This window comes from Nuphar pumila, chromosome 14 (assembly GCF_984573655.1).
Source record: "Nuphar pumila chromosome 14, dmNupPumi1.hap1.1, whole genome shotgun sequence".
Lineage (NCBI taxonomy): Eukaryota > Viridiplantae > Streptophyta > Magnoliopsida > Nymphaeales > Nymphaeaceae > Nuphar > Nuphar pumila.
In genome coordinates, this window is record NC_143262.1 from 58,085,138 (window position 1) to 58,111,708 (window position 26,571).

Sequence of the window (26,571 nt, forward strand, 5' to 3'; positions counted from 1 at the left end):
ATATGCTTTTTATCGTCATAGGAGGAATGGCGTCCCATCAATCACCATTGGGAGTGTTTCGTACCTTAATCAACACGTTATTTCAGCTGTCACACAGTATTTTAAAGATTTATACTCTGTTTCACTTACTGCGAAGGGTGTCATTGGTCTTGTTTCTGTCGATTCGATTCGGCAAGATCAAGCCAGAATTATGCAAATGAAGTTCTCTGAAGATGAGATTTTTAGGGCCATCAAAGGTTTGTCGGGGTGGAAAGCTTCAGGTGCTGATGGGTTTCATGTGGATTTCTTCAAAAAAATTTGGTCTTGTGTGAAGCTTGATATTATTAACATGTTTGATGAGTTCTATCGCAACTCCAGATTGCCTATTCAAACCCACTTGGCAATTATTTCTTTAATTCCGAAAGAGGATGTTGTCACTGATATCTCTAGGTTTCGCCCGATTTCTGTTATGAGTGCCCTTTATCGGATGATTGCTAAGGTATTGGCTAATAGGTTGAAGGTCGTGGCTCACCAAATTTTTTCGAACTCTCAGTTCGCCTTTTTCCACAATAAGAGGATTCACCATTCATTCATCTTGGCCTCTGAAGTCATTCACTCCTTACATCTTAGTGGCCAGCCATATTTTTCTCTTAAATTAGATTTTCATAAAGCCTTTGATTCTGTGCATTGGCCCTTCTTATTTCAAATGTCATTCAATTTTGGCATTGGTCGTCATTTTTCTGGGTGGGTGAGGGAATTGGTCTCTAATGCTCATGCCATGATTAAGATTAACGGCACTAGAGTTGGTCAGATCAAGTTGGAGCGTGGATTAAGGCAAGGCTGCCCTCTCTCGCCTTTGTTGTTCAATGTCATTGCTGAGGGCCTCGTAGTGTTGCTCAAGTGTGCTACGGAGAAGCGCCTGATAGATCCTCTAGATATTCCAGATTTTTTGGACCATATTCTTATTTATGCTGATGATATGATTATTTTTGGGCAAGCAAATGTGCAGCAGATGCTTAGATTCAAGCTTATTCTCCAGTTCTTTCTTTCTCTTTCTGGGCTTTCCTTAAATGATAGCAAATGATCTCTTACTATGTTCAATGTTCAGTCTCCTATGCTTGCAGTGGGTCAACAGATTTTTAATTGTGCAATCTCTGTGTTGCCATTGACGTATTTGGGTCTGCCGTTACAAGTGAAGCGCCTCTCTTCTGCTGCTTGGGCTCCAACTATTCAAAAAGTGAAAAGCAAACTTTTTTCGTGGCAGGCATCTTATCTCTCTATTGCTGGCCGTCTGACTTTAATCAGACATGTTATTTCTTCTATCCCTGAATTCTTCATGTCAATGTTCGTGATGCCTGTGGGCGTGGAGAAGCAAATGTGTCGTTTAATGACGAATTTTCTTTGGTCTGGGTGTCAACTTAAGAGTAAGCGTCATTTGGTTGGTTGACAAACAATGGTGTTACCTAGGCGTATGGCTGGCTTAGGTGTTTTTGCTCCAAGACAGAGGAGTATTGCTCTTGTGGCCAAGCAATGTTGGATGGCCCATCAACCAGGCTCTCCATGTGCTTGCTTGCTTCATGCTAAATATGGTGCTCCTGATTCATCTCACTTTCGCCATGGAACCCGGGGGTTGGCGATCTCGCACTTGCGAAGCATGTGGCTGAGAGCCTTATCGTCCTTCAGAGATCAAACTGGGGATGTTGGAAATTATGATCAGTGGTTGCAATGGGCAATTGCACCAAATGGTGTGTTCCACACCCACAAAGTGTATAAATCGTTGCTCCCCCCAGGGGCAGATTGGTTTCCTGAGTATGCGTTATGGGGTAAGGGCCCTTCTCCAAGATCTCAGGTCTTGGCTTGGTTAATTTTCATCATAGGGTTCAGACTCACAGTTATTTAAAGAAGTTGGGCTTTCAGTTTCCAAGTTGGTGCGTGTTGTGTCAAGCTGCTGAAGAAACTACTTTTCATTTATTTTGGTCCTGCCTAATCTTTGTGGCCCTATTTAATAGGACGTGGAGATCTCCGAACGTAATTGTCAAAGAGGAGTCTTTTGCGCTTGATCTGCTCGTGGGCCCTATTGAAATTAGACGATGCAAGCGGTGGAGACTGATCTGAAAGACATGATTGCTTACTACTTGGTAGTTTGTTTGGATGACACGCAATGATGCTACTTTCCGTCAAATTCCGGTCATCCTTAATCATCTTGTCCATAAAATCCTGGTTGACGTATATGCGATTTTAGGTATGCATCTTAGAGACCTCTCCTTTCATCTGAACAACGTTCACTCAACGGTGGTTTCTTCTAATCCAGCAGATCTTGGTTGAGCTGGCTTTGTTGTTTGTTGCTAGCTGTCTGTAGTTTCTTTTTCTTTAGCTTTTGTTTTTTCTATATTTTAGTTTTGTTTTCTATTTTGTTTGGTTCATGGGTTCAACATTTTGTTGATCTTCATGAGTATTAATGTTGATCTTCTTTCGTCTCTCTCTCTCTCTCTCTCTCTCTCTCTCTCTCTCTCTATATATATATATATATATATATATATATATATATATATATATATATGATGCCTAGCTATTTTCTGACAGAAAAAAGGTCGGTCAGCAGCAGGTTGATGGCTGAAAAATGGCCTGACATGGCTACAAAATTGAAAAATTGGTTGGTTTGAGGTAGACATGAAAATGGAAGGAAGAAGGGTGTGGATGGTTCAAAACTTGGTTTAGACCAAGTTTTGCAAAACCGTTATTTCCATGTAAACCAGGTTTGGTGTCATCCAAATATGCACCAAACCTGGTTTTGGGTATCATCCAAATGGGGCTTAAGTTGATGAAACGTCATGAGTTTAAAATTTGTAGGGCATCGCTTTACCTACAAGGTGGAGGGTAGAGATAGTCTTTAATGGGCAAGGAGACCTCAAAGATTTTGCCAGCTGGAGGCCTCCCAATATGCGGTTGGTGATAGGGAGTTTTCTCTTTGACATAGTATGAAGTCAAAAAATGAACACTTAATTAGGACTTGATTGTTTCAACCGTCCAAGGATTGCCCGTGGGAAAGGGTACATTGGTGAGTTGGTGTGCCCCTTTCCACAGGAAAGAGCTTTCCCACTCCCAGTGAGAAAGAAATTTCACAAGACAAGGCAGGCCTCGATAAGAAAAGATGAGGCCCACCATGATGCCACATGGACCGTCACCGTTCTACCAAGAGCGGTCCTGCGTGAAACCCCTACTTTACAGTTTACTATTGTTTTGTCTACTACAGAAATCGAATATATGACAATGACTAGGGAATAAAAAAATTATTTAGTTAACAGGCTACTTGGTGAGCTTAGTCTTAATCAAGAGTTCAATTTAGTTTACTATGGTGGTCAGAGTGCTATTTACTTGACCAAAAACCAAATGTTTCATGAGTTGATTAAACATATTGTTGTCAAGTACCATTTCAATGGAGATATTGCATAAGCTAATATTCTTGTGAAGTTGGTATTGCAGACAATCCAATAGACATGTTAACAAAGTCTCTTCTAATTGCTAAGTTCAAATACTACTTGAACTTGATTGCTATTTATTGTTCTTTGAGCTGAATTTTTTAAAGCACTTGTGGAAAAGGTGGAGGAAGTTTGTTGCATAAGTGAGAATTTGGAGGAATACAAGTCAAGGTGGATTAACTCCAATCCACGATTGATCCAAGAATAGGGTTTTAAGAGAGCTTTTGTATTGCGCTGTTATATTCCTCGCAACATTAGTAAATTTTTGTTCCTCCACGTTTGGACATAGGTGCCTGAGTGTTTGAACCACTTATGTTTGGTTTTCTTTTTTCTTTCTTCTCTATTTACATCCAATTTACTTGCCAATATTTGAATTTGGCAAGTTTACTTCTTTGGAGGGTTTCACCACCTGCACTTTTTTTTTAAGTAGGCAAGCTAGGGTTAGGCAGACACCCTAAAAGTTGTACATTGCACCATTGGGTTTTGAACTTGCAATGTCCCTAACACAAGATGTGCACAATCTGCTCCTACCACACAAGGTACCACCTGCACTTTTCATGATAACCGTTGTGTTATATTTGGCTATATATTCAGAAAGTAATCAACGGGGCTCGGCCGCTTGTCTGGTAGGAGCAGTTAGTGCACCTCACCTTGTGTTGGGGCGCAGGTTCAAAACACAATGGTATAGTTGTATAACTGGTAGAGGTCTGCCTAACCCCAATTTGCCTTTCATATATATATTCAGAAAGTAACCCCATTTTTCTTCTTCACGCGACCATCTATTTGTGTTGGATTCAGGTGACTCGTATTGTTGGACATAAGACTGAGATATGCTGAACAGAGACAGCGACCACAAGACTGACATGCTAGAGAGAGAGAGAGAGAGCAAAATAGGTGAGAAAATCAATAGTTAAATAATTAACCATGGTTAATGTGATGCGAGTTAAGAGTGTATGCAGATAGGTGAGGAAAAATACTAGGCATGGTTTTTTGAATGATAGGATCTATTGAGTATGAATTTGAATTATAAGAAAAAGCTGGCATGGTTGGTAGGAGCTGTCAGTGTCCGCCTCTTTGTGGTGGGACGTTGCACGTTCAAAACCCAGTCGTACGTTGAATAATAACTGGTGGGGTCAGACTAACCTCAGCTTGTCTTTAAAAAAAAAATGACAAACTAAATCATGCTGTATTTTCATAAAATGACATACAAACATAAGAAATTACTTCAAAAGACGCCAAACAATATGATTCATTTTATGCAAGATTCACTTGCACGTGGAAATAACTCCTTTCAAAACGTTCCCTTATTGGGACAGTTGGGTTACAACTTGACTTTTTGTTGCTTAAATCACAAAGACAGAACTTTTCAAGTGCTCGCAGAAACCCATAAAAAATCCTGTCATGCTTTTGCCTTGGGCAAGAAAATCATGTAGTGAGGAACATCTTCAATTCTAATCAAGAAAGCATATTTCAGTGTAATCATAAATACCCTTGATGGAAATTCCCATGTTTAGACTTACGGATTAACTTTATAGCTTCAAAGCAAGTAGACAAAACTGTCATTAACTGGAAGTGTCTGATAGAACAAACACTAACACCTTAATAGAATCACTCAAGATCAATTCTATTTATTAAAGTGCCATATCCAATTGCTTGAGACATCACTTTTCAACTGAGGAATGGTGAGTAAATGAACACTTGGACAAAAAAGAAGGCATTCTATCTTTGTCCACTTCAAAACAACCAAATAGATTTTCTCTTTGGCACAACATAAACGGTTAAAGATCAATCGCCATTACAAATGGACAGGACACATCGTTTAGCACAAAACTAGTTATTCATGCAAGACCGACTAAAATTTGAAAAAATAAAACCACCAGTAGTAGAAATGACTTCAGAAGACTGTATTCAGGTAGATAGGTTCATAGCAGAAGTATCCACGAGACATCCGAACCTCGAAGATAAAGCAGGAAACCGACATGAACACAACACACTTCAGATGTTCAAAATGCATGCTTGAGATAGGAAAATGTTCAATTTAGAGAGAACATAATGATATTTTTCAATTGGTAGACACAAGGAATCAAGAGAAATGCAAAAAGCACCTTAAAAGGGAAAAAAAAGATATTTTCAAATGGCACGCTAGAAGAACCCAAAATTCAAGAGGTTGATGAAAAAAAATAAGTAAAAAAAATCAGAAATTTCACATCTACATTAGCAACAAACAATGCATTGCAGTTTGATACAAACATGGCCGTTCTTGGACCTGTTAGGGTAAACCTCACAACACCAACAAGCCGTTGAACCGTCTATGGTACCCAAACACTCCATTTTGCCCTCAGTACCCATGTCAACATGCATATCCCCATGTCGACAGGCATCGACATCCAGAAATGCCATTTTACCCTTCATATTTTAGTTTATAACTTTATATTTTCAGTATATGATCGCCTGAGTTGCCAGCAGGGTGGTTATAAGGGTGATGAGATGAAGGCACCAGATCAAACCCTGCTGGCACACGGGTGTGTCCATAGCTTTTAGAGGTGGGCCACATAAGGCAGGGTGGCCATTGGGCCCCACCTGGGGTTTTTCTCACTTCAACGAGGGTCCCTCATAAAAAAAAATATTTTCAGTATATAATATATAATTTATAGTATATATATTTAGATTATATTTAATTTATTTTGTATTTATGTGATATATATATATACATATATATATATATAACCATGTCCTCCTACCCACATTTTTTGGAATCGTCGCGTCGTACCCGTTCCCGTTCCCAGGTGACATGTGAACCTGTAAAGGCAAAAAGGCTTGCATGGTTGCACAAATTGTACTGGTTCTTGCTGTTTAGTGTATTTTTTTTTCTGTTATTGTTTCTCTATTGGAATCAAAGTTTGTAGCATCGAAGCGCATTTAGTAATCTGGCCATTATAATCATGTAGCAGTCACCAATACATGGTCCTACAATGGCTACATGAATCAAAGGTATCAGGATAACTCTGTTTCATTTGCCCCAAGTAAAGAGATATCGCTGGATCCGATACTTGACCTTAAACCTCAATATAAAAATAAGAGAAAAGACAGTTTGCCCCAACATGAATACACCCACATAACATCCATGTCATCAAACTTCAGTTTCTCATGCATGATATGGATAAAGACAAATCCGATGTGTCAGAATGACACTCTAATAAATTCCCATTGCACCTTCTCCAACATTGACATAGCAGACAACAGTCCCATGTAGATCTGACCAAAGCTTCAATTAGTTTTTCCTGCCTTCGCATAGGATTATATGGTACCCATGTCTGCAGAATTTTTCATAAGCAAGAGTTAGTCAATCCAGTACCTGTAAGATCACCAAAAAGTACCGTCTATTGACTCAATCCTTCCTACTTATCAATCCAGTATATTCCCCTTGGTATCATGGCAGCCACTAATATACAATAAATGCATGTTTATTATTACTCCTTTTTAAAATTGAGAAAATGAATACAAATCATGGTCACATACGTGGATTTGAATGGTGCACTGGTGGCCCCAACAAGAGTGCTGAAAGCGACATCTTGGAACGGACCTGCCATCTTTCCTCGGGGAAACCAGCCCAGGTCACCACCCTTCTTTCCTGATGGACATTCTGAGTATTCAGCAGCAATCTGTGGGATCGAGAACAGACAACATTTAGAAGAAATTTTCGGATAGATAAAATATAGAAATCTTGAACTGAATTATACTCGTCCTATTTTCAGATGTCTCTTTTGAACGCACTAGCAGCTTGTTTGAATAACTGTACAGTACACGTGAACTAGTAGGGGTATAAAATCTCTTTACCTTTGCAAATTCAGCAGGTGGGACCTTGTCCCCATTGCTCAGCCAACCTTCCTCCAGCTTCTTGTATGCTTCATTGATCTTTCCCTGCTTCTCACACAAAATATGCCTTGCTGAAGCAAACAGGGAGCAGAGAGGATTCAGTGCAAGTTAAAGCCCCCCACCCCCACCACCACACACACAAATTGCTTAAACATTGACTTTGCATTTTAATGGCTACTGAAGAAATATGCTTCATGAATTCAGCAAGTTGAAGCAACAGGCCTATGTCACAGGGACACTCCAATTTACCCTTGTGTCGTGTCCGTTTCTATGTTATTCTTTATAGAAAAATACACAAAAAAGACGTACCCCGTGTCCTTGTGACATAGCAATAGGCTTATACGATACAAGTAATTAAACCCATGAAGATATTGATATCAAGCAAAAGAACACAATCAATTATCCCTTCTTTGGTGGCTTGTGAAATACCAGGTTGTGGCTAATTCAACTCGATGATCAGTACTTAAATTCACTAAGTGCAAAGGCAATATGATAATAAGAAAAGAATCTCACTGAGCTATCAATGCAAAACCTTGCTCTTTTGAAACAGACCTCCATAGTCAAAATCATGACTATACTTGCCTAGTCAACCTAGATGACCTAGGCTCAGCCAGAAACTAAACAATGCTTGCCTAATTGCCAAGACCTAGGTGGTGGCAAAGTTGACCTTAAGACTGGATTGATACCTTCAAATCTCAGATCTAAGATCCAAGGATCCCAATCCCGACCCCTCCCCATTGGATTATACATCCAAACAGCTCTCCCTTTTATTCACAAGTGAAGATCTCAGATCCAAGGCTATCTTGGATCTGAGATCCAGCGTCTGCAAAACCTCAGATCTTGGCCAGGGACCGTACAGATCAGCGAGCCTCTGCCATCTCAGATCTGAGGGTTTCAAACACATCCTAAGGGACCTGGACAAATGACTAGGTGACTCATTGCCAAGCCCCACCAAGTGTTTCTGACAATAACTCATGGTCCTAGCGATTATGCAGTCATGTTTAACATTTCCTTGCACATCAAAGGGTTGGATAGAGATGGATAAGATAGTGCAATATATATATAGAGAGAGAGAGTGTGTGGGGATTATGCAGACCCCCATTTTCGTTAGATCACCATTAGGAACCTCCAAAAATCATAGCTTTAGGCAAGGTTGCCATGAAAGGAAAGGAAAACAAGAAACATGTTGGGAAACTGAAACAGGAAACGAGACTTTATGAAGTTCATGTGAAATGGGAAATATATATATATATATATATATATATATATATATACAGTGTGTGTGTGTGTGCGTAGAGCAAAAGTGCAAATGTCGACAATATGGACAAACAACATGGCCCTAGAGAGAGTCATGTTTAACATTTCCTTCCACATTAAAGGGTGGGACAGATGGATAAGATAGCACAATATATATATATATAGAGAGAGAGACAGATTTATGTGGTTGAATCTGATAAATATATATGTTAATCAGCTATGTGGTTGAATCTGATCAGATATGAAGTTACTTTCAGTCTGCCGATTTTATGAGCATGAATCAGATAATATTTGTGTCTGATATGTTAAGATATATATATACGTATATGTATATGTATATGTATATGTATGTATATATTAATATATACATATATATATGTATATATTAAAATATATATATATGTAAACTAGAATACCCATCAGGGGTATTCTGGTCATTTCACTTGTAATAGGCATCAGACCATTAGGGGCTTACTGTGTTTTTTGTTTTATTTTACTTTTTACGTTTTTAATTTTTTGATAAAGGTGATTGGGCAGCTCCATTGTGACCATTGGGAGCAGCCCAACGGCTAGTTGGGGTGCTCCCTTGTAGCTCCTTATATTATAAATAGGCCTTTAAGGCCCATGTATTTATTATGCTTCTTGAGAGCATTTCTATGCAATATAAGAATATTTTTTACCCTTGTGTGGGTGGTGTGGCTTGATCTATCAAGTGTTCTTCTTTATTGATTGTGTTTTTTATATTTGTTCAATTTCATTACATGGTATCAGAACTTTGGTGCTCTTTAGGTATTATTCATTCAGATAAGACCAAGAGGAGGATCGTGAGATTAGTGGAGCATCTGTTCGTGGATCGTTGCATCGGAAAGTGCACTATCAAAGAGCTACTCAACAAATCATGTGTTTTCTTCCTTTCTTTCTCTCTCCCTCTCTCTCTATCTCCTCTCATTATTGTAAAACATGGAGAATGAAAGAGAAGTGAACGCCTTAGTTCCCGTGCAACTCAACTATACAAACTATGTGATGTGGGTATCCATAGTGAAGTACAAAATATAGGAAAAAGAACTATGGGGTTTGGTTCATGGTACCGAAAGAGAGCCTAAACTCATTCTTACCAAAATTGAGAATGGAAAGGAAGTAGCTCTTTAAGGAGAAGAGATGTCTAAGGTCCTCTCAGATTATGAAAAGAAATGGAAAAAGTAGAAGATGGGTCATTCCAAGATAATTGGATGGCTCATCAATAGTGTGGATATCAACAAGTGCTCTAACTTAGAGAAATTTGATTTCGCTAGTGATGCATGAAAATATCTTAAAGATATTGCTCAAATATGCAACGTGCAAAACAAAGTGAGAACTATGATTCAAGGAAAGATAAGCATTAGGGAATCTTACAATACACTCTCTCTTTTTTGGGATGAATTGACTATTCTAGAGCCAAAATGGCATTGCCCCCCAAGATGTAGAACTCCGTGAAAAACAAATTGGATCCTTGACTCTGGTGTCTCTTTTTATATGACTCTAAATGAGTCCATATTATCTGAATGTTATACTAACCCAAATAACTCTTATGTTTCAACCGTCGATGGAACTTCCTTAAAAATTAAAAGTTTTGGGGGTTTTCAAAAACAACAAACTTGTTTTATACCAAATATTAGAGTAGTACCAAAATTGAATTTAAATCTTTTATGTATTTCTCAAATTGCGGATCACAACAACTACGTCTTCATCCCAAAACAATTGGGGTCGGCGATATGAACCAACAAAGAAATTCATTTTGGGTCTTCCACATGAATCCTTTTCCTCCAATCATTTCTATCCAATGACATGTCCTCGGTGAGGTTCAAAGCATTCATATCATTTTCTATCATCTTCATCCAAGTCTTCCTAGGCCTACCCCGACCTCTTTTAACTAATATATTTTCCCATTTCTCCATCCTTCTGACTGGAGCATCATTAGGCCTTCGTCGAATATGTCCAAACCACCGTAAACGATTCTCTCTCATCTTATTTTCAATGGGTGCAACGCCTACCCTCTTACATATCTCCTCGTTCGGAATTTTATCTTTTATTGTATTTCCACACATCCATCTAAGCATCCGCATCTCAACTACACTCATTTTTTTAATATGATGTCTCTTGGCAGCCCAACATTCCGTACCATATAGTAAAGCGGGTCTAATAGTCGTCCTATAAAACTTTCCCTTCAACCGCAATGGCATTCTACGATCGCACAACACTCCAGTTGCACTTTTCCATTTCATCCACCCAACCTTTATCCTATGATTTACATCTCCATCAATATCTCCATACTTTTGAATGATGGATCCCAAATATTTGAAATAATCATTCACCGGTATTTCTTGCTCACCAAGCTTCACTACACTCCCATCATTACTTCGTTGCTTACTAAACCGACATTCCATATATTCAGTCTTACTCTTACTCAACTTAAAACCTCTAGCTTCCAATGTTTGTCTCCATAATTCTAACTTAGCATTAACCCCAGCTCTAGACTCGTCAATCAAAACAATATCATCAACAAACAACATACACCACGGTACATTTTCTTGAATTGATCTCGTAAGCTCATCCATCACTATCGCAAATAGGAAAGGGCTTAAAGCAGATCCTTGATGTAACCCAACCGTTATCAGAAAATTGGTTGTCACCCCTCCACAAGTGCGGACATTGGTTACTACTTCTTCATACATATCTTTAATTATACTAACGTACTTGAGAGAAACACCTTTCTTCATCATTGTCCACCAGAGAACGTCCCTAGGTACTCTATCGTATGCCTTCTCCAAATCAATAAAAACCATATGCAAATCTTTGTTCCTCTCTCTATATCTTTCAATAAGTTGTCTAAGAAGATGTATAGCTTCCATAGTTGATCTTCCAGGCATAAAACCAAATTCATTCTCTGATATCATGACAACCTTCCTCAACCTAGACTCAATCACCCTCTCCCAAAGTTTCATAGTATGACTCATGAGTTTTATACCACGATAGTTTGTGCAATCTTCTATATCACCTTTATTCTTATATAGAGGCACCAAAGTACTCTTCCTCCACTCATTAGGCATCTTATTTGTCGGCCAAATCTTGTTAAAAAGATTTGTCAACCATTCTAAACCTTTCTCTCCCAAGCATTTTCAAGCCTCGATAGGTATACCATCTGGGCCACCTGCCCTTCTTGATTTCATTTTCTTCAAAGCCTCTGCAATTTCTTTCTTTTGAATCTTGCGCATGAAGTCACGATTTATCTCATGAAAAGGAATTGAGAAGTCTCCAAGATCTTGAGCATGACTTTCATTAAATAGCTTATCAAAATAATCTTTTCATCTCTCTTTAATCTCCTCATCTTTGACTAAAACCCTTTGCGTTTCATCTTTGATACATCTAACCATACCCAAATCCCTCGATTTCCTATCTCTCATCTTTGCAAACCTATAAATATCCTTCTCGCCTTCTTTGGTATCCAACTTGTCATAAACCTCCTTATATACCTTAGCCCTCGCGTTTCGAACTACTTTTTTAGCTTCCTTCTTTGCTATCATATACTTCTCCAAATTCTCATTATCACGACTCTTACTTAGATTTCTATAACACTCTCTTTTAACCTTAATAGCTAATTTGACATCCTCGTTCCACCATGATGTATCCTTACCTAGTGATGCACCGCCTTTAGAATCACCCAATACCTCCTTAGCCACCTTTCTCATGCCACCCGCTATCTTATTCTACATTGATTCTGAATCCTCCTCGATACACCAATCAACTTCCTTAACTACCTACTCTACAAACATTCCTTGTTTAGCTCATTTCAGTGCCCACCACTTAATTATAGAATCTATCCTATGTCTATCCCTTTTGCGGCATTGTCTAATTCTAAGATCTAAAATTAAGACTTTATGTTGTGTAGCTACACTTTCTCCCGGTATAACCTTACAATCGATGCAACAACCCCTATCTCTCTTTCTAAGTAGGAAAAAATCTATCTGACTCGTATTAACCCCACTTTTAAATGTTACTAAGTGAGACTCCCTCTTCCTAAACCAAGTGTTTGCTAAGATCATATCATAGGACAAACCAAAATCTAAAATCCTTTCTCCACTTTTATTTCTTTCTCCTATATCATAGCCTCCATGGATACTCTCAAATCCATCTCTACTAATGCCTACATGTCCATTAAGGTCACCGCCGATGAAAAGCTTTTCTCCATGAGATATCCCTTGTACTACTCCATCTAAATCTTCCCAAAATTGATGCTTAATGGAATCATCTAAACCTACTTGAGGTGCATAAACACTAATAATATTAAAAATATTTGTACCTAATACTAATTTAATAAGCAAAATCCTATCACCCTTCCTACGGACCTCAACTACATCTAAATTGTGGATCATGGATGTAAAATTTTATTTTCATCTAATGATTGCTTAATACAGGATCTTCAGTCAAAAAAGTCGAATGGACGAGGCCACATAAGAAGAGATCTCTATAGTAAGGACAATTTTGAGTTATCAAAACATACCTTTTGTAATTTTGTGGAAAAGAAAGATATAGAAAATTGACACAAAAGACTAGGACATCTTAGTGTGTCCAAATTACACTTGTTTTCATTTCTTACAAGTTATAAAGAAAAAGATTTTGTTTGTGAAGATTGCATCCTTGGTAAAATGAAGTCTTTACCCTTTGGGCCAAGACATTTTATATCTAAAAATCCATTTGAGTTAGTATATTCGGATGTATGAGGACCGCCTTGGGTTGTATTCAAAGGAGAAGTATCTTATTATGTTGTGTTTGTGGATGATTATAGTAGATACTCTTGGATATTTTTTCTCAAACAAAAATCTGAAGCATTTGATTGTTTTGAAAAAATTCATTGATATACAAAGACTCAATTTAAAACCAATATTCAAATCTTTAGAACCGATTATGGGGGAGAATTTGTGTCAAAATAGTTCAAAAAATTATTTTGACCTACATGAGATTATCCATAAAAAATCTTGTCTTTATACTCCTCAACAAAATGGACTAGCCGAAATGAAGCATAGACATATTGTTGAGACCACTAGAACACTTCTTATACCAAAAAATGTTTCAAAAATGTTTTAGGCCGAAGCTGCCCTTGCGACAGTTTATTTGATAAATAGAATGCCTTTAAAAAACATTGAAAACATCTCTCCTATTGAAAAATTATTTAAAACATCTCCTGATTATAAAAGGTTGAGAGTCTTTGGTTGTAATTGTTTTTGTCCTTATCAATAAAAACGATAAACTTTCTCCAAAAGCAATTCCTTGTATTTTTTAGGCTATGTCGAAAATAAAAAAGGATATAGATGCTATGACACTAAAAGGAACAAATTATATGTTTCAAGAAATATTAATTTTCTTGAAAACGAAAATGGGTTTGGCGAAGAGAAAATCCAAGAGAATTTGATTATTCATTTCTTTTTTACTTTGTCAATGAACATGAAAGATGTGAAAACATTCATGATGTGTATGAGTGACAACGAGGACACTCATGATGCACATGAGAATGTGAAAGAGGGTCTTAATAGTATAGACCTATCTCATAATGAAATACAAACCTATATTCGACGTACCTAAGACCATCCACCATGTGTTTTAGAAAGATATTCCCAAAATCAAGATATAGATTCTTCTAGTATTAGAAAATCCATAAGAATTTTAAAGGCTCCTAGTAGATTTGTATTCTATGATTCTTTTAAACCTAGGTATAGATCATGTCTAATGGCTATACACTCATATATAGAACCAATATCCTAACATGATGCTAAAAATCATTAAAAATAGATTAAAGCAATGAATAATGAATTAGAAACTTTAAAAAATGCAAAAACTTGAGAAATTCAAACATTACCTAAAGGAAGAAAATTTATAGGATGTAAATAGGTCTACAAAATAAAAACTAAATGAGATGGGACATTAAACAAATATAAAGCTAAGCTAGTAGCCAAGGAATACAGTCAAGAATATGGGATAGACTATGATGAGACATTTGCTTCAGTTACTCGAATGACCACTGTTAAAACCCTTATTTCTATAGCATCAATTAAAAAATGGCCAATCTTTCGAATGGATGTAAAAAATACCTTTTTGAATTAAAATCTCAATGAAGAAGTTTACATGGATCATCCACCAGGATTAAGTTTAGCACATGAAAAAATCCTTCGATTACGAAAATCTTTGTATGGCTTAAAACAAGCTCCCAAAGCTTGGTATGATAGGTTTAGTAGTGTGATGACAACTTCATTTTAAATCTTATTATACGGACACTGCATTGTTTGTTAAGTCTTCTAATGTAGGAATGGTAATCTTACTTCTTTATGTTGATGATATGATTATTACAGGAGGTGACATACAGAGAGTTAATCATATCAAAGATGTGCTCAAAGACAACTTTGATATGACAGATCTTGGTTTTTTATGATACTTTCTTGAAATAGAAGTGGCTTACTCACCTCGTGGTTACTTTTTGTCGCAGACTAAGTATGCTACAAAGATCTTACAACAGTGAGGACTCTTAGATGAAAAACGTGTTGATAATCCAGAGGTCATAAATGAGAAAATGAAAAAAGATGATGGAGAACCTCTGAAGGATACAGCTCCATATAGACAAATGATTGGAGTTTTGTCTTATCTCTTTATTACTCGTCCTGATATTTCTCATGTTATTTATTCTGTTAGTCAATTTCAGCATGCTCTCACTATAGTACATATGAGTGTTGTAATGAAAATTATTAGATATATTAAAAATTCTATTAATTATGAATTATTTTTGTCATCCTCTTCCTCGTTAGAAGTCATTGGATATTCTAATTCTAACTGAGAGAGGATGTCCATAATAGATGCTCAACCATTGATTCCTACATTTGTGTAGGTGATTCTCTAATTTTATGGCGATACAAGAAGCAACAGAAGGTGTCCCTCTCTTTCACTTAAGCAGAGTACCGTGTCATGGCAACAACTACATCTGAGTTAGTATGATTGAGACAATTATTAGAGGATTTGGGAGTTCACATTGCAGAACCCTCAAGATTATGTTATGACAACAAGAGCGTTGTATACATTGCAAGCAATCATACATTCCATGAGAAGACAAAACACATTGAAATGGATTGTCACTACGTTCGTAAAGAATTCCTAAGAAAGACCATCATGTTGCCTTATGTTCCATCTGAGTATCAACTAGCAAATTTCTTCACTAAAGCGCTCCTATCACCTAGATTTCACTTCCTACTTGCAAACTCTCAGTTGTTGCACCATGCATTTGAGGGGGGGTGTTAATATATATATATATATATATATATATATATATATATATATATATATATATATATATATATATATATATATATATATATATATACAAACTGGAATACCCATTAGGGGTATTCCAATCATTTCACTTGTAATAGGCGTCAACCCCTAATCATTAGGGTCTGACTGTGTTTTTTGTTTTATTTTACTTTTTTGATAAAGGTGATTGGGCAGCTCCAACTAGTTGTTGGAGCTGCTCCCTTGTAGCTCCTTGTATTATAAATAGGCCTTTAAAGCCCATGTATTTCTTATGCTTCTTGAGAGCATTTCTAGGCAATACAAGAATATTTTTGACCCTTGTGTGGGTGGTGTGGCTTGATCAATCAAGTGTTCTTCTTGATTGATTGTGTTCTTGCAAGTCCATAAGTGACGTCTCTTTATACTTGTTCTATTTCATTACATGATATATATATATATATATATATATATATAAGATCAAGTGTTTAAATCTAATATATATATATATATATATATATATCAGATCATGTGTTTGGATCTGATTTATATATATTTCTGATCATGTATTCAAATCTGACTTCATATATGTATTATATCAGTTAGTCGATTATGCATCTGAATATATTCATATGTATTTAGTTGTTCATCGATCATGTGTTTGAACCTGATTGCATATATGTATTTCTGTAGTTGGTTGATCATGTACATAAATCTGATTGTAGATATTAGATGATCATGTACATGAATCGGTTTGCATATGTATTTTTGCAGTCAGCTGATCATGCACATAAATCTTATTGAAGATATGTGTTTCTGTAGTCAACTGATCATGTACACGAATCTGATTGCATATATGTATTTCTGCAGTCAGCCAATCATGTACATGAATCTGATTGTATATATGTGTTTTTGCAATCAAGCGATCATGTACATGAATCTAATTACAGATATGTATTTCTGCAGTCATCTTATCATATACAAGAATCTGATTGCAGATATGTATTTCTGGAGTCAGCTGATCATGTTCACGAATCTAATTGCAAATATGTGTTGCTGCAGTCAGCTGATCAAGTACATGAATCTGATTGCAGATATATATTCCTTGCAGTAAGTTGATCATGTATATGAATCTGATTACAGTGAGCTTATCATATACATGTTTGCAGTCAGTTGATCATCTACATGAATCTAACCGGAATATATATATATATATATATATATATATATATATTTTACTCATAAACATGTTTACAGTCTGCCTATCAGATCTGATCATAAATCAATAAATATCATGTTTGACCTGGTCATAAATCTATTGTTAGCATAAATTTGATCCTAATCCAATCAATTAGCAGTTTCTTATCATACGCATAAATTTGATTATAAATAAATGTTTGCATAATTGTTGATCATATGCATAAATCTCATCTTGTGTAAATCATTTGCGTATTTGTTGATCATGTGCATAAATTTGATCATGAATAGCGTGGTCTGCAAACTTTCTATATGCATGTATATGTGTTTGGCTAAATGTGTGTGAATGTGCATTGTGAACATAAATTGTGAAACCGTGTTTTATGTTTACTGAAATTTTGCAATGGCATGAATCACTTTTTGAGATTATGTTAGTAGTTATGTGTGAACCACTCTGGCCAAAAGCATGTGTTGCTCCAGAGCTATTGAAATTGTTTATGCATTGCAAAATTATTTCTGAAAATTATTGGTTTTCCAAAATTAATTACACTGTAAATTGTGAAGTTCAAGGCACAAAATTGTTATTGCATGTGGATTTGCAAAACGGTTCATGTGTAAAGAACTTAAAATTGATTTAAATGGTAAAAGAGACTAAAACAGTGTAATTATGCTCTTCCTTGATGTTCCTTCTATAATGTGAAAATCTTGAATAACGGTCATGGGGGACCGTGAGGATACTAAAACTCTGTGTTCAATTGTGTCCCCAAAACCCGATGTGAGGTTCACATTCCTGACCACGGTTTTAGAGAGCCTTCAGCAACTTTGCCTCGGAATGGTGTTGTAGACTCAGCTGTAGTTATTGGTATACCAAGAAAGTGGTGTCAATGGTTGAGGATTTTCATTGATGTCCCAGCATTAGGTGAGGATTCCTAATGTTTTGATGGAAGATAAGGATTTCTGATCTCGGTTGAAGAACAAGTGTGGAACCCAGTAATTAAAATACAAATTGTATGTTAAGTTATAACTGGGAACTACCTTGAACCTCGAGAACTTTGTCTGTTTTGAGTATTCGCGAGTTTAAGAAAGTGAAAATTAAATTTGTGTGCATTTAATAGAGACATGCATGAAAAAACTACTTTGATAAATAACTTAAAGAAGTTATTCATTCATGTGCATTGAATCATGCATCTTTTACTAATTAACATTCTGAATATTTGATTTTAGCATGATATTGGTGAATGCTTGAATGGTAAGTTATTTTTTGGTAAGTTATTGCTTGTGATTTCTTCTTAAATTTATGCATGAGTTAATTTATGTTATTTCCTTTACTATTGGATTTTTAGAGGAATTTGTACATGGACTTCGGTTCTTACCCGTTTTTTAAAACTGTTTTTCAAACACAGGGGCTCAATGAAGCATAGGACTGGCTGGCTAGAGGACTCGAGACTTGTGACTTGGTGACTTGGGTTCTGACTTGTGTGCAATATACGATTGAGTCAATTTTTATTTTGGACATCTGACTTATTGATTTAATTATATGAAGTTCAATTTATTATTTTCAATTGGCTTTATGTATGGAATGGTTTCTGCTATGGTTATATTAAATCTATGATGTACCTCGGGTCTTTGGGAGGTTTTTCGCAATTGTTTTAAAAAAAATCCATTATTTTTTTAGGGTCAGTTGGGGTCATGCTAGGCTCGATTTCAGCTTGTTGTTAAATGCAGAATCTGGACAGACTTTGCAGAGTCATATCTCCCTAACTAGTACGAGTTTGATGCTGAGATTTTAACCATAGCTCCATCAACGTGTCCTAAGCCTACCCACCAAATTTTAGACTTTTTCACGATCCCAATTAAGAAAAATAATTTTTACATTGAACCTTGTCTGAGTCCAAACCCAGTTTGTCCCCTTTTCCTTTTCCCTGTTCTCGAACTCATAAAACCCAAGCCTCGTGGAGTTAAACACTAAAATTTAACCAAAACTTCCCCAACGTGTCCAGATCAATTCCTGAAAATTTGAGTTTTTTCTGGTCAGCCAATTAAGAGTTCTGATTTTTTTAGTAAAACCTGTCAGAACCCACTTGTACCTGGTTTTTGTTTTAACTGGTTTTGACCCACTTGACGTAAGCTTAAACCTGGTCCGAACTCGTGGACCCTAGAACGTAACAGATTTATAGGGCATGATTTACAAAACATGCAATAATAAGCTGGTTAGGACCAGTCCATTACATTTTATATGAAAGAAGGAAAACTTATTCTGGAATCATATGTCAGAAAGAATAGGTGGTGAGCAATCACTAGAATTACATGGATAGACCCAACTGAGGGGCCAATCTAGGATAAATCAGAATTAAGCCATCTAATCCTAGCAGGGCCACATATCAAATTGAACCGAGTAGTACAGTTAAATGGGTTTAGAAGAGAATCCATGAGGGCCCATTGTTTCATTCCCATGGAAGGGAGGCTCTTTCATGCAAAAGGGCATAAGCTCCTAAAATTCCCTGCCAGCTCAGCTTTCTCAAGAAAGTCTTTTCATATGGGGGGAGGTATGAAGGGATTTTCATATAAAAGGAAGATGGTGGGAAAAACTGGGACCACTTCTGCTAGCATGGCACTTTCCCATGATGATGCTTGGATGTTTGTTTAACCCATGGTGGGAAAGGGATGCCAGCTCAGCACTTCCCACAAAAAGTACATGAAATAAGTGAGCCTTTAAAGAGGGGGTTATTCCAATGGTCCCCTCATTGCAGCACTTGGGGCAGCAGCAACTCGCAAGCTGTATCCCTTTCTTTTTTCAGGTTACATAGAGTACAATTCTTGTTGGAAGATACTAGCCACTCAAATAGATAATTTCTTAGCATAGGTCCTGGCACCCACAGTGAAACTTTAGAGATCTATACCTAGCTCAATAAATGAATGTTAAAAGGAGGAAACTGAGTATTAGATGAGCTCAGCCCCCAAGTGAAAGTAGGGGCCGGGGGTGGCCCGTTGCCCACCCCTACTTTCACACGGGACGGGCCTAAGGCCCAGTTCAAGCTTGGCCCATTGGGAAAACCTCGGCCCACGGCCGGCCCATGGGCCTAATCGGGCCAGGTCATGCCAGGCCGGGGGCCGGATATATACATATATTATATATTACATATACTTCAATATTGTTTATAAAGTAATAAATATAATTATATAAATATAGATATATTATAAATAATATATATACAGGGGCCAGTCCATGGCCCAGCCCGTGTCAGCCTGCTTCGGGCCGGGCTGAGCTTGGGCCTAATTTATAGGCCAAAGCCCGGCCCGTGGGGGGCTGGGCCAAGCCGGCCAGCAGGCCGCCCGGCTCATTGCCCACCTCCAAGTGAAAGTTTATGCAGCCAATCCATACCCAGCTCAATCAATAATGACAAGAGGAAACTAGGTTGATCGCCTCATTCAACTTCCATTTATTCAGCACATAATAGTAAATGTAGACAATCTTGAAATTCAGCCTCTTTGAAATCTCTAGTAAAGGCTATACGCCAGCCATCATTAGGATTCCAGCAGTTTCTAACCCAAAAGTTTGGCTCCTTGGCTAGATGATATCAAAGCATAAAGAAATAGAAGAAGAGAGGGAGTGAGAGAAGCAAAAGAGGATTCCTCGTTACACAAATGAAAACCTTCCCCCAAACAAACAAACTAAAAAAGGATAGAAATAACCTCATAACTTTGACACTACAACAGAATGCTGAAAGGCACAAGACTCCTATAAATAGTCAAATATATGAGGAGGGATAGCACAAACAGTAATGATACACTATCTTACATCTTTCAACACTCTCCCTCAAACTTAAGATGGTGAAAGAGGAATCATCCCAGGTTTGCAAAGAAATGATTTAAAATGCAAGGGAGCAAGGCTTTTGGTAAACACATCGGCAATTTGATCTTTCAAACTCACATGCTCAAGGAAAATGACTCCATCTTCATATGCTCTCCTTGTAAAGTGATAATGTATTTCAATATGCCGAGTCCTTTCATGAAATTCTATATTTTTTGCAATATGAATGTCATTCATGTTGTCACAATACAAGGAAGTTTTCTCACATATACAAACTCCTAGATCTCCCAACAACTCCTTTGTGACTTAAGTTATGGCTCTTTATTTTACTTCAGCTATGGATAGAGCCACTCTTTGTTGTTTTTTACTATTCCACAAAATCAAAAAGCTCCCAAGAAAAACACAAAACCATGTAGTAGAGAATCTATCAAGAGTAGATGATGAGCTATGTCACAGGGATTCGGCTAGCAGGGTGCCGCACCCGCGTCGACGCGACTCGACGCGGATGCGGGTGCAGGTGCGGCACCGGGTGCGGTCAACCCAATCCTGGGTGCGTTGACCGCACCCAGGATCATTTCGGTTCATTTTTTTTTTGGATTTTTTTTTAAAAAAAAAAAAATTGCCCTACGAAATGGGCTGCGAAATTTTTTTTTAAAAAAAATTCTGATGACAGCTGCTGCTGACAGCAGCTGCCTTTTCAATTTCGTAAAAGATTTTCTCTCTCCACAATAAATGACAGCAGCTGCTGCTCCTGCCTTTTCAATTTCGTAAAGGATTTTCTCTCTCCACAATAAATGACAGCTGACAACAGCTGCCTTTTCAATCCTTTTTCGTAAAGGATTTTCTCTCTCCATAATAAATGATAATGATGGTTTTTTTAGTAAAGGATTTCCACTGTTCTCCTGTTCTCCTGACGAAATGGGTGCGTGCAGCTGTATATAAAATGAAATTTGAAAAAACCCGCGTCGCATATATATATATATATATATATTTTATATTTTTGCCCCTGCCGCACCCCCGCACCCGGGTTTTTTGGAAGTGCCGAATCCCCGCACCCGCACCCATGTGACATAGATGATGAGGAGAACATGCCAAAAGGCAGTGTCCCTCACATCTAATAATTCTGATAACAGCTGCAATGTGAACTGATGTAGGAGAGCTCATAGACTGAATCACCACATGAACTGCAAGTGATATATGTGGTTTGGTGATGATCAGATATATCAAACTCTCAACCAACTGCTTGCACACAATTCAATCCTCTAGCTCCACTCCATTAGTTGCCCTTAATTTCATGTTAGTTTACATAGGAGACTCTACCCTCTTAGAATCATTTGTCAATCTTACCTTTACATCAAGTTTTGATGCATACTTGTGCTGCGAGAGATGAAGTCTTCTCTTTGAGTATGCAACTTCTAGCCCAAGAAAATACTTCATATCTTTCATTTCAAATATATTAGTCAGTCTTTGTTTAGTATCACTAATCTTTTGTAAGTCTTCTCTTGTGATAATCATATCATTTACATACAAAAGTAATATGTGCTTTCCATGGAAAGAAGATGACACAAACAAGGTTGAATCATAATAACTTTATTCAAAGCAAAGTGACCTAACAGTTGAACTGAACTTTTCAATCTGCATACCCTTCCCTCTGGATCTGCATATCCTTGAGACACCTCCATATACACCTCCTCCTCCAAGTCTCCAATCAAGAAAACATTTTCCCACATCTACTTGCCATAAGTTCCACTATCTCACTACAACAACAACAAGAAAATTTTTTATAGTAGTCATATGTGTCACTAGTGCAAAGGTCTCAGCAAAATCAATCTCAAACTGATAACCACATCATTTTGCTACCAATTTAGCCTTGTATCTCTCAATAGATCCATATGTCTTAGTTTTTATTTTATAAACTTATTTTCATCCCACTACATTTTTTTTTAATAGAAGCCTCACAAAGTCTCAAGCATGCATTATCTCCAGAACATTTAACTCTTCAGTCATTGCTTGTTGCCACTCGTCTTTGGAAGCTGCTTCTACATAAGAACTAGACTCAACATATGAGTGAATTAAGGCCAAGAATGCATGATGCTTAAGAGAAAAAGACTCATAAGATATAAAGCAAGAAGGAAGAATAGGAAGTCTAGAGCTTCGACGTACCTGTGAAGGAGAAGGTGAAGAAGACTCTCAAAGTCTGACAAAGACTCTAGACTTGTGTGCTTAGAATCAGCTACAAGTGGGTCGGGATTGACCTCTAAGTTCTTTGTCTCTTCCAACTATACTTATTCCAAAAATAGTATCTCAATAACATTCTCTTGCTTTATAGAATAAGTATGACCAAACATATTGTCTCTGTTCTGGGTCATTTCCCTCTGAATACCAGCATGCTCATCAACTCTTTCTTCTATTGGAAATGGCACAAAAAGAAAAATCAACCTCATTTTCCTCTGTCTTTGAGTTGACTAAAATAAGTTATATCTTCCAGAAATATGATATTTCTGGATATCCAAGGTTTTCTTCCAATAGGGTCACAACATTTATACCCTTTATGAAAATTTCAAAATCTCAAAAAACAATACTTTACGGCTTGAGGCAAAAGTATTCTCTAGGAAAAAGAACACAATATGTGCATCTAAATACTTTCAACATCTTATAATTTGGAGCAACCCCGTACAATTTCTGATAGGGAGATATACCTTTAAGAACACTAGATGACATACGATTAATTTAGTAAATTGCCATACAAACTGCATCAGCTCAATAAATTTTAATTACACAACCAAAAAATAATAAGATTCTAGTAGTCAACAATATATGTCTATTCTTTCTTTCTGTCGCTTCATTATTCAGGGGTCAGGGCTATACCGACAAGATTTATAATGTCCTATCATTCTCCTGCAAAAAAATTTCAAGCATATAACTGTAATATTCTCCTTCATAATATGTGTGAAGAATTCTAATCTTAGCTGCAAATTGAGTTTCAACCATAGTATAAAATTTCTTAAAGATATCAAAAAGTTTGTTTTTGTGATCTTTAAGAAATCCAAGTGACATCTTCTATAATAATCAATAAAGGTGACAAAGTAAGCAAAACCATCCTTAGACAAAACTAATGAGGGACCCCACACATCCGAGTATACAAGATCAAAGGCTCTATCATACTCTCTATCACTAGACCCAAAAGGTATAGCATGACTCTTTGCCAACCTACAACTCTCACACTCCCATTCATGGTTTAACAGAACCACTCCAGACCTATTTAAACTCTCTAAAATCATCAAGTGTTGCAACCTAGAACTGGAGATATGAACCAATCTCTGGTAACACAAAACACACTCATCCAGAATAGCAAAGCCCCTTCAAAAACACCAAATAAGGACCTTATCTGCATTTTTGCGCTTTGGAGCCTTCTTTAGCTTCAATCATGAAGGACCTTGCAAAAAACACCTTCAATCAAACTCCTACAGATCGATTTTGAGGTTTAGAGGCATAAAAATAGGTGGTTAGGGGTGGAAATGACTAGAATCAAATTTAGACAAATCCCCAATCTTCGGTGTGATTTGATTCCAAAATGCAAGAGAGGAGGTGAAAACTGAGTTTGAGGAGAGAAAATGAGAGAAGATGGGGTCAAAATGACCACTTTTGGCTTTAAAAAAACTTCAAAAGTGAGGTCACCAAGAAGTCAAACAAGGAAAAAAAAAAAAAGCACCGGCTCGGATATGAGGTGCATCGTACAATATTGAATGATAGACCACAGTATCGTGTAATACGGGCTTATATGGCCAAGTGATCAGAACCTGGGAACTGATATTTCCATACAATGTACAATACAAAAAATGACTCTAGGCTAGGATGAACAGATCATTTGTTTGTTTCACCAATTGGTTATCAAGTTCTGACCATTTTGTAATTTCACAGCAAATCAAGTAGCTTTCTAGATGCAAATAATTCTATTAAAGTAAGCTAAATGAGGTGGAAGATAAAACAATTAGACTAGGAATTGAGGACAACCATGAGTATGATTCATAAAAGAAAGTCAGAATCCACACTAAAAATTCCAGCTGTACACAATCCCACAAATCTAACCACCCAAAGGAAACAAAATCTGAAAAAAGTCAAACTGATTATTCAGGATCGCCATTTGTCTATTATCAATTTGGAATAAATTTCAGTAACATCTTTGCCTAAGGGAAACAAAAACTGGAAAAAGCTAAAACCAATTATTCAGAATCATCATTATCTTTCATCAAAAAAATTGAACCGTACAGAATTCACGTCTGCCCACTTAATCAACACAAGGAACAATTAGAAAGTAATATATTTACCTAAAGGAAGCAAAAGCTGAAAAAAGCAAAGCTGATTGTTCAGGGTCATCATTATCTTTTATCAATTTGGAATGAATTGAATGGTACTACGAACAAAATGCCACTTAAGTCACCAAACTGTCAAAGAATGGATGGACTATCACCAAACTTGCAAAACAACTAACCTAATAAATAGTATCAATAAATTATACCAACAAAGGAAAAAGTAACCACAGTCAATTTCAACTTTATTTCACGAACTCCTCCATCAGTTGATGCCCACATGGAACTATCACAATACAATAATAAATTTAGTAGTAGTAGATTCAATTCCAAAATATTCGTTAAATCGGCTAATTCCAAGGCCAACACTACGATATCTTATCAAAACCACCAGATCTAGCTAAATTCTACTTTCTACAAATTTTCAATTGCAAAATCCAAAACATACCAGCGAAATAAAGGAAAATAGGAGAAGAGGACGGTCAAAGATACCTTTGACATAAGTACAGGTGCCAAGCCCATCTGAAGACTTCCCACCCTTTCCCTTGCCCTTGGAAGCATTATCATCGCCCCCACTTCCGCCTTGCTTCCCTTTCCCTTTGCCTCCACTTTCTTTAGGCTTCGAGCCCTTTCCCATCCCCTCGGCGACCCTTTATTCCTCATTCCAACAAATTAGGAAAGGAAAACAAACAAAACAGATAGGCAAAAGGATGGAGAGCTCTCAGAAACAAGTAGAGATGAATACAACAGCAAAATGATTCAATCCTTGCAACAAAACAACATTAAGAAGCAAAACACCAAACCCAACCCATCAAGGGCTGGCCTTCTATATGAAGAAAGGCGAACTTGGATCAAGCAAACAGAAAGCGATCGAGACAATCCGAATTGATAAGATCGGTCGAGCCCAAAGGCTTGGCAAATAGAGATGATTCGTAAAATGTTACCTCTACTTTGTCCGATGGCAGCACTTGGGGGATGGCAATGCTCTCTCTCTCTCTCTCTCTCTCTCTCTCTCTCTTTTATGTAGGGGTGTAAACTGGTCAGGTTTACCCCGACCAAACCCTATAGGGTCCGGTGACAAATAAGAAGATTCTATTAAGACCGGGTCCGGACACGAATATCCGTCCGATTAATACATGGACCCTGATTTAGTTTGTAAAATTTTATTCTAGACCTGGGCCTGACCCGAGTTCCGATTAAAACTCTTGAATTTTCAATGTAAAAATGATAAAAAAAATAGTATTTTACTTGGTATGATCTGGGTCTGATTCATGTACTTCTTACTAAATCTGAGTATAGTTTTTCTTATATTAGACCCAAGTTCAGACCCGATACTATACCCAAAAATCTAATCCTC

General features: G+C 37.1%; 1 protein-coding gene across 1 annotated transcript; it reads right to left on the reverse strand.

The window, feature by feature from the left end:
• Positions 1-6,357: 6,357 nt before the first annotated feature.
• On the reverse strand, positions 6,358-26,251 carry LOC149816866 (FKBP-like peptidyl-prolyl cis-trans isomerase family protein). Its single transcript, XM_089987441.1, has 5 exons — positions 26,159-26,251; positions 25,707-25,864; positions 7,296-7,405; positions 6,978-7,120; positions 6,358-6,772 (listed from the first exon to the last, which is right to left on the reverse strand). Exons 2-5 carry the CDS (start codon positions 25,849-25,851, stop codon positions 6,730-6,732), a joined length of 441 nt encoding a protein of 146 aa, XP_089843567.1. The 5' UTR covers positions 25,852-25,864; positions 26,159-26,251; the 3' UTR covers positions 6,358-6,729.
• Between the last annotated feature and the right edge of the window lie 320 nt (positions 26,252-26,571).

Excerpts from the sequence above, each read along its gene's own strand:
- LOC149816866 (XM_089987441.1), bottom strand. The coding sequence starts at position 25,851 with ATGGGAAAGGGCTCGAAGCCTAAAGAAAGTGGAGGCAAAGGGAAAGGG. Across the intron at positions 7,406-25,706 it reads CACCTGTACTTATGTCAAAG|CAAGGCATATTTTGTGTGAG; the intron begins GTATCTTTGACC and ends TGTTTGCTTCAG. Across the intron at positions 6,773-6,977 it reads AGTGCACCATTCAAATCCAC|ACATGGGTACCATATAATCC; the intron begins GTATGTGACCAT and ends AAAATTCTGCAG.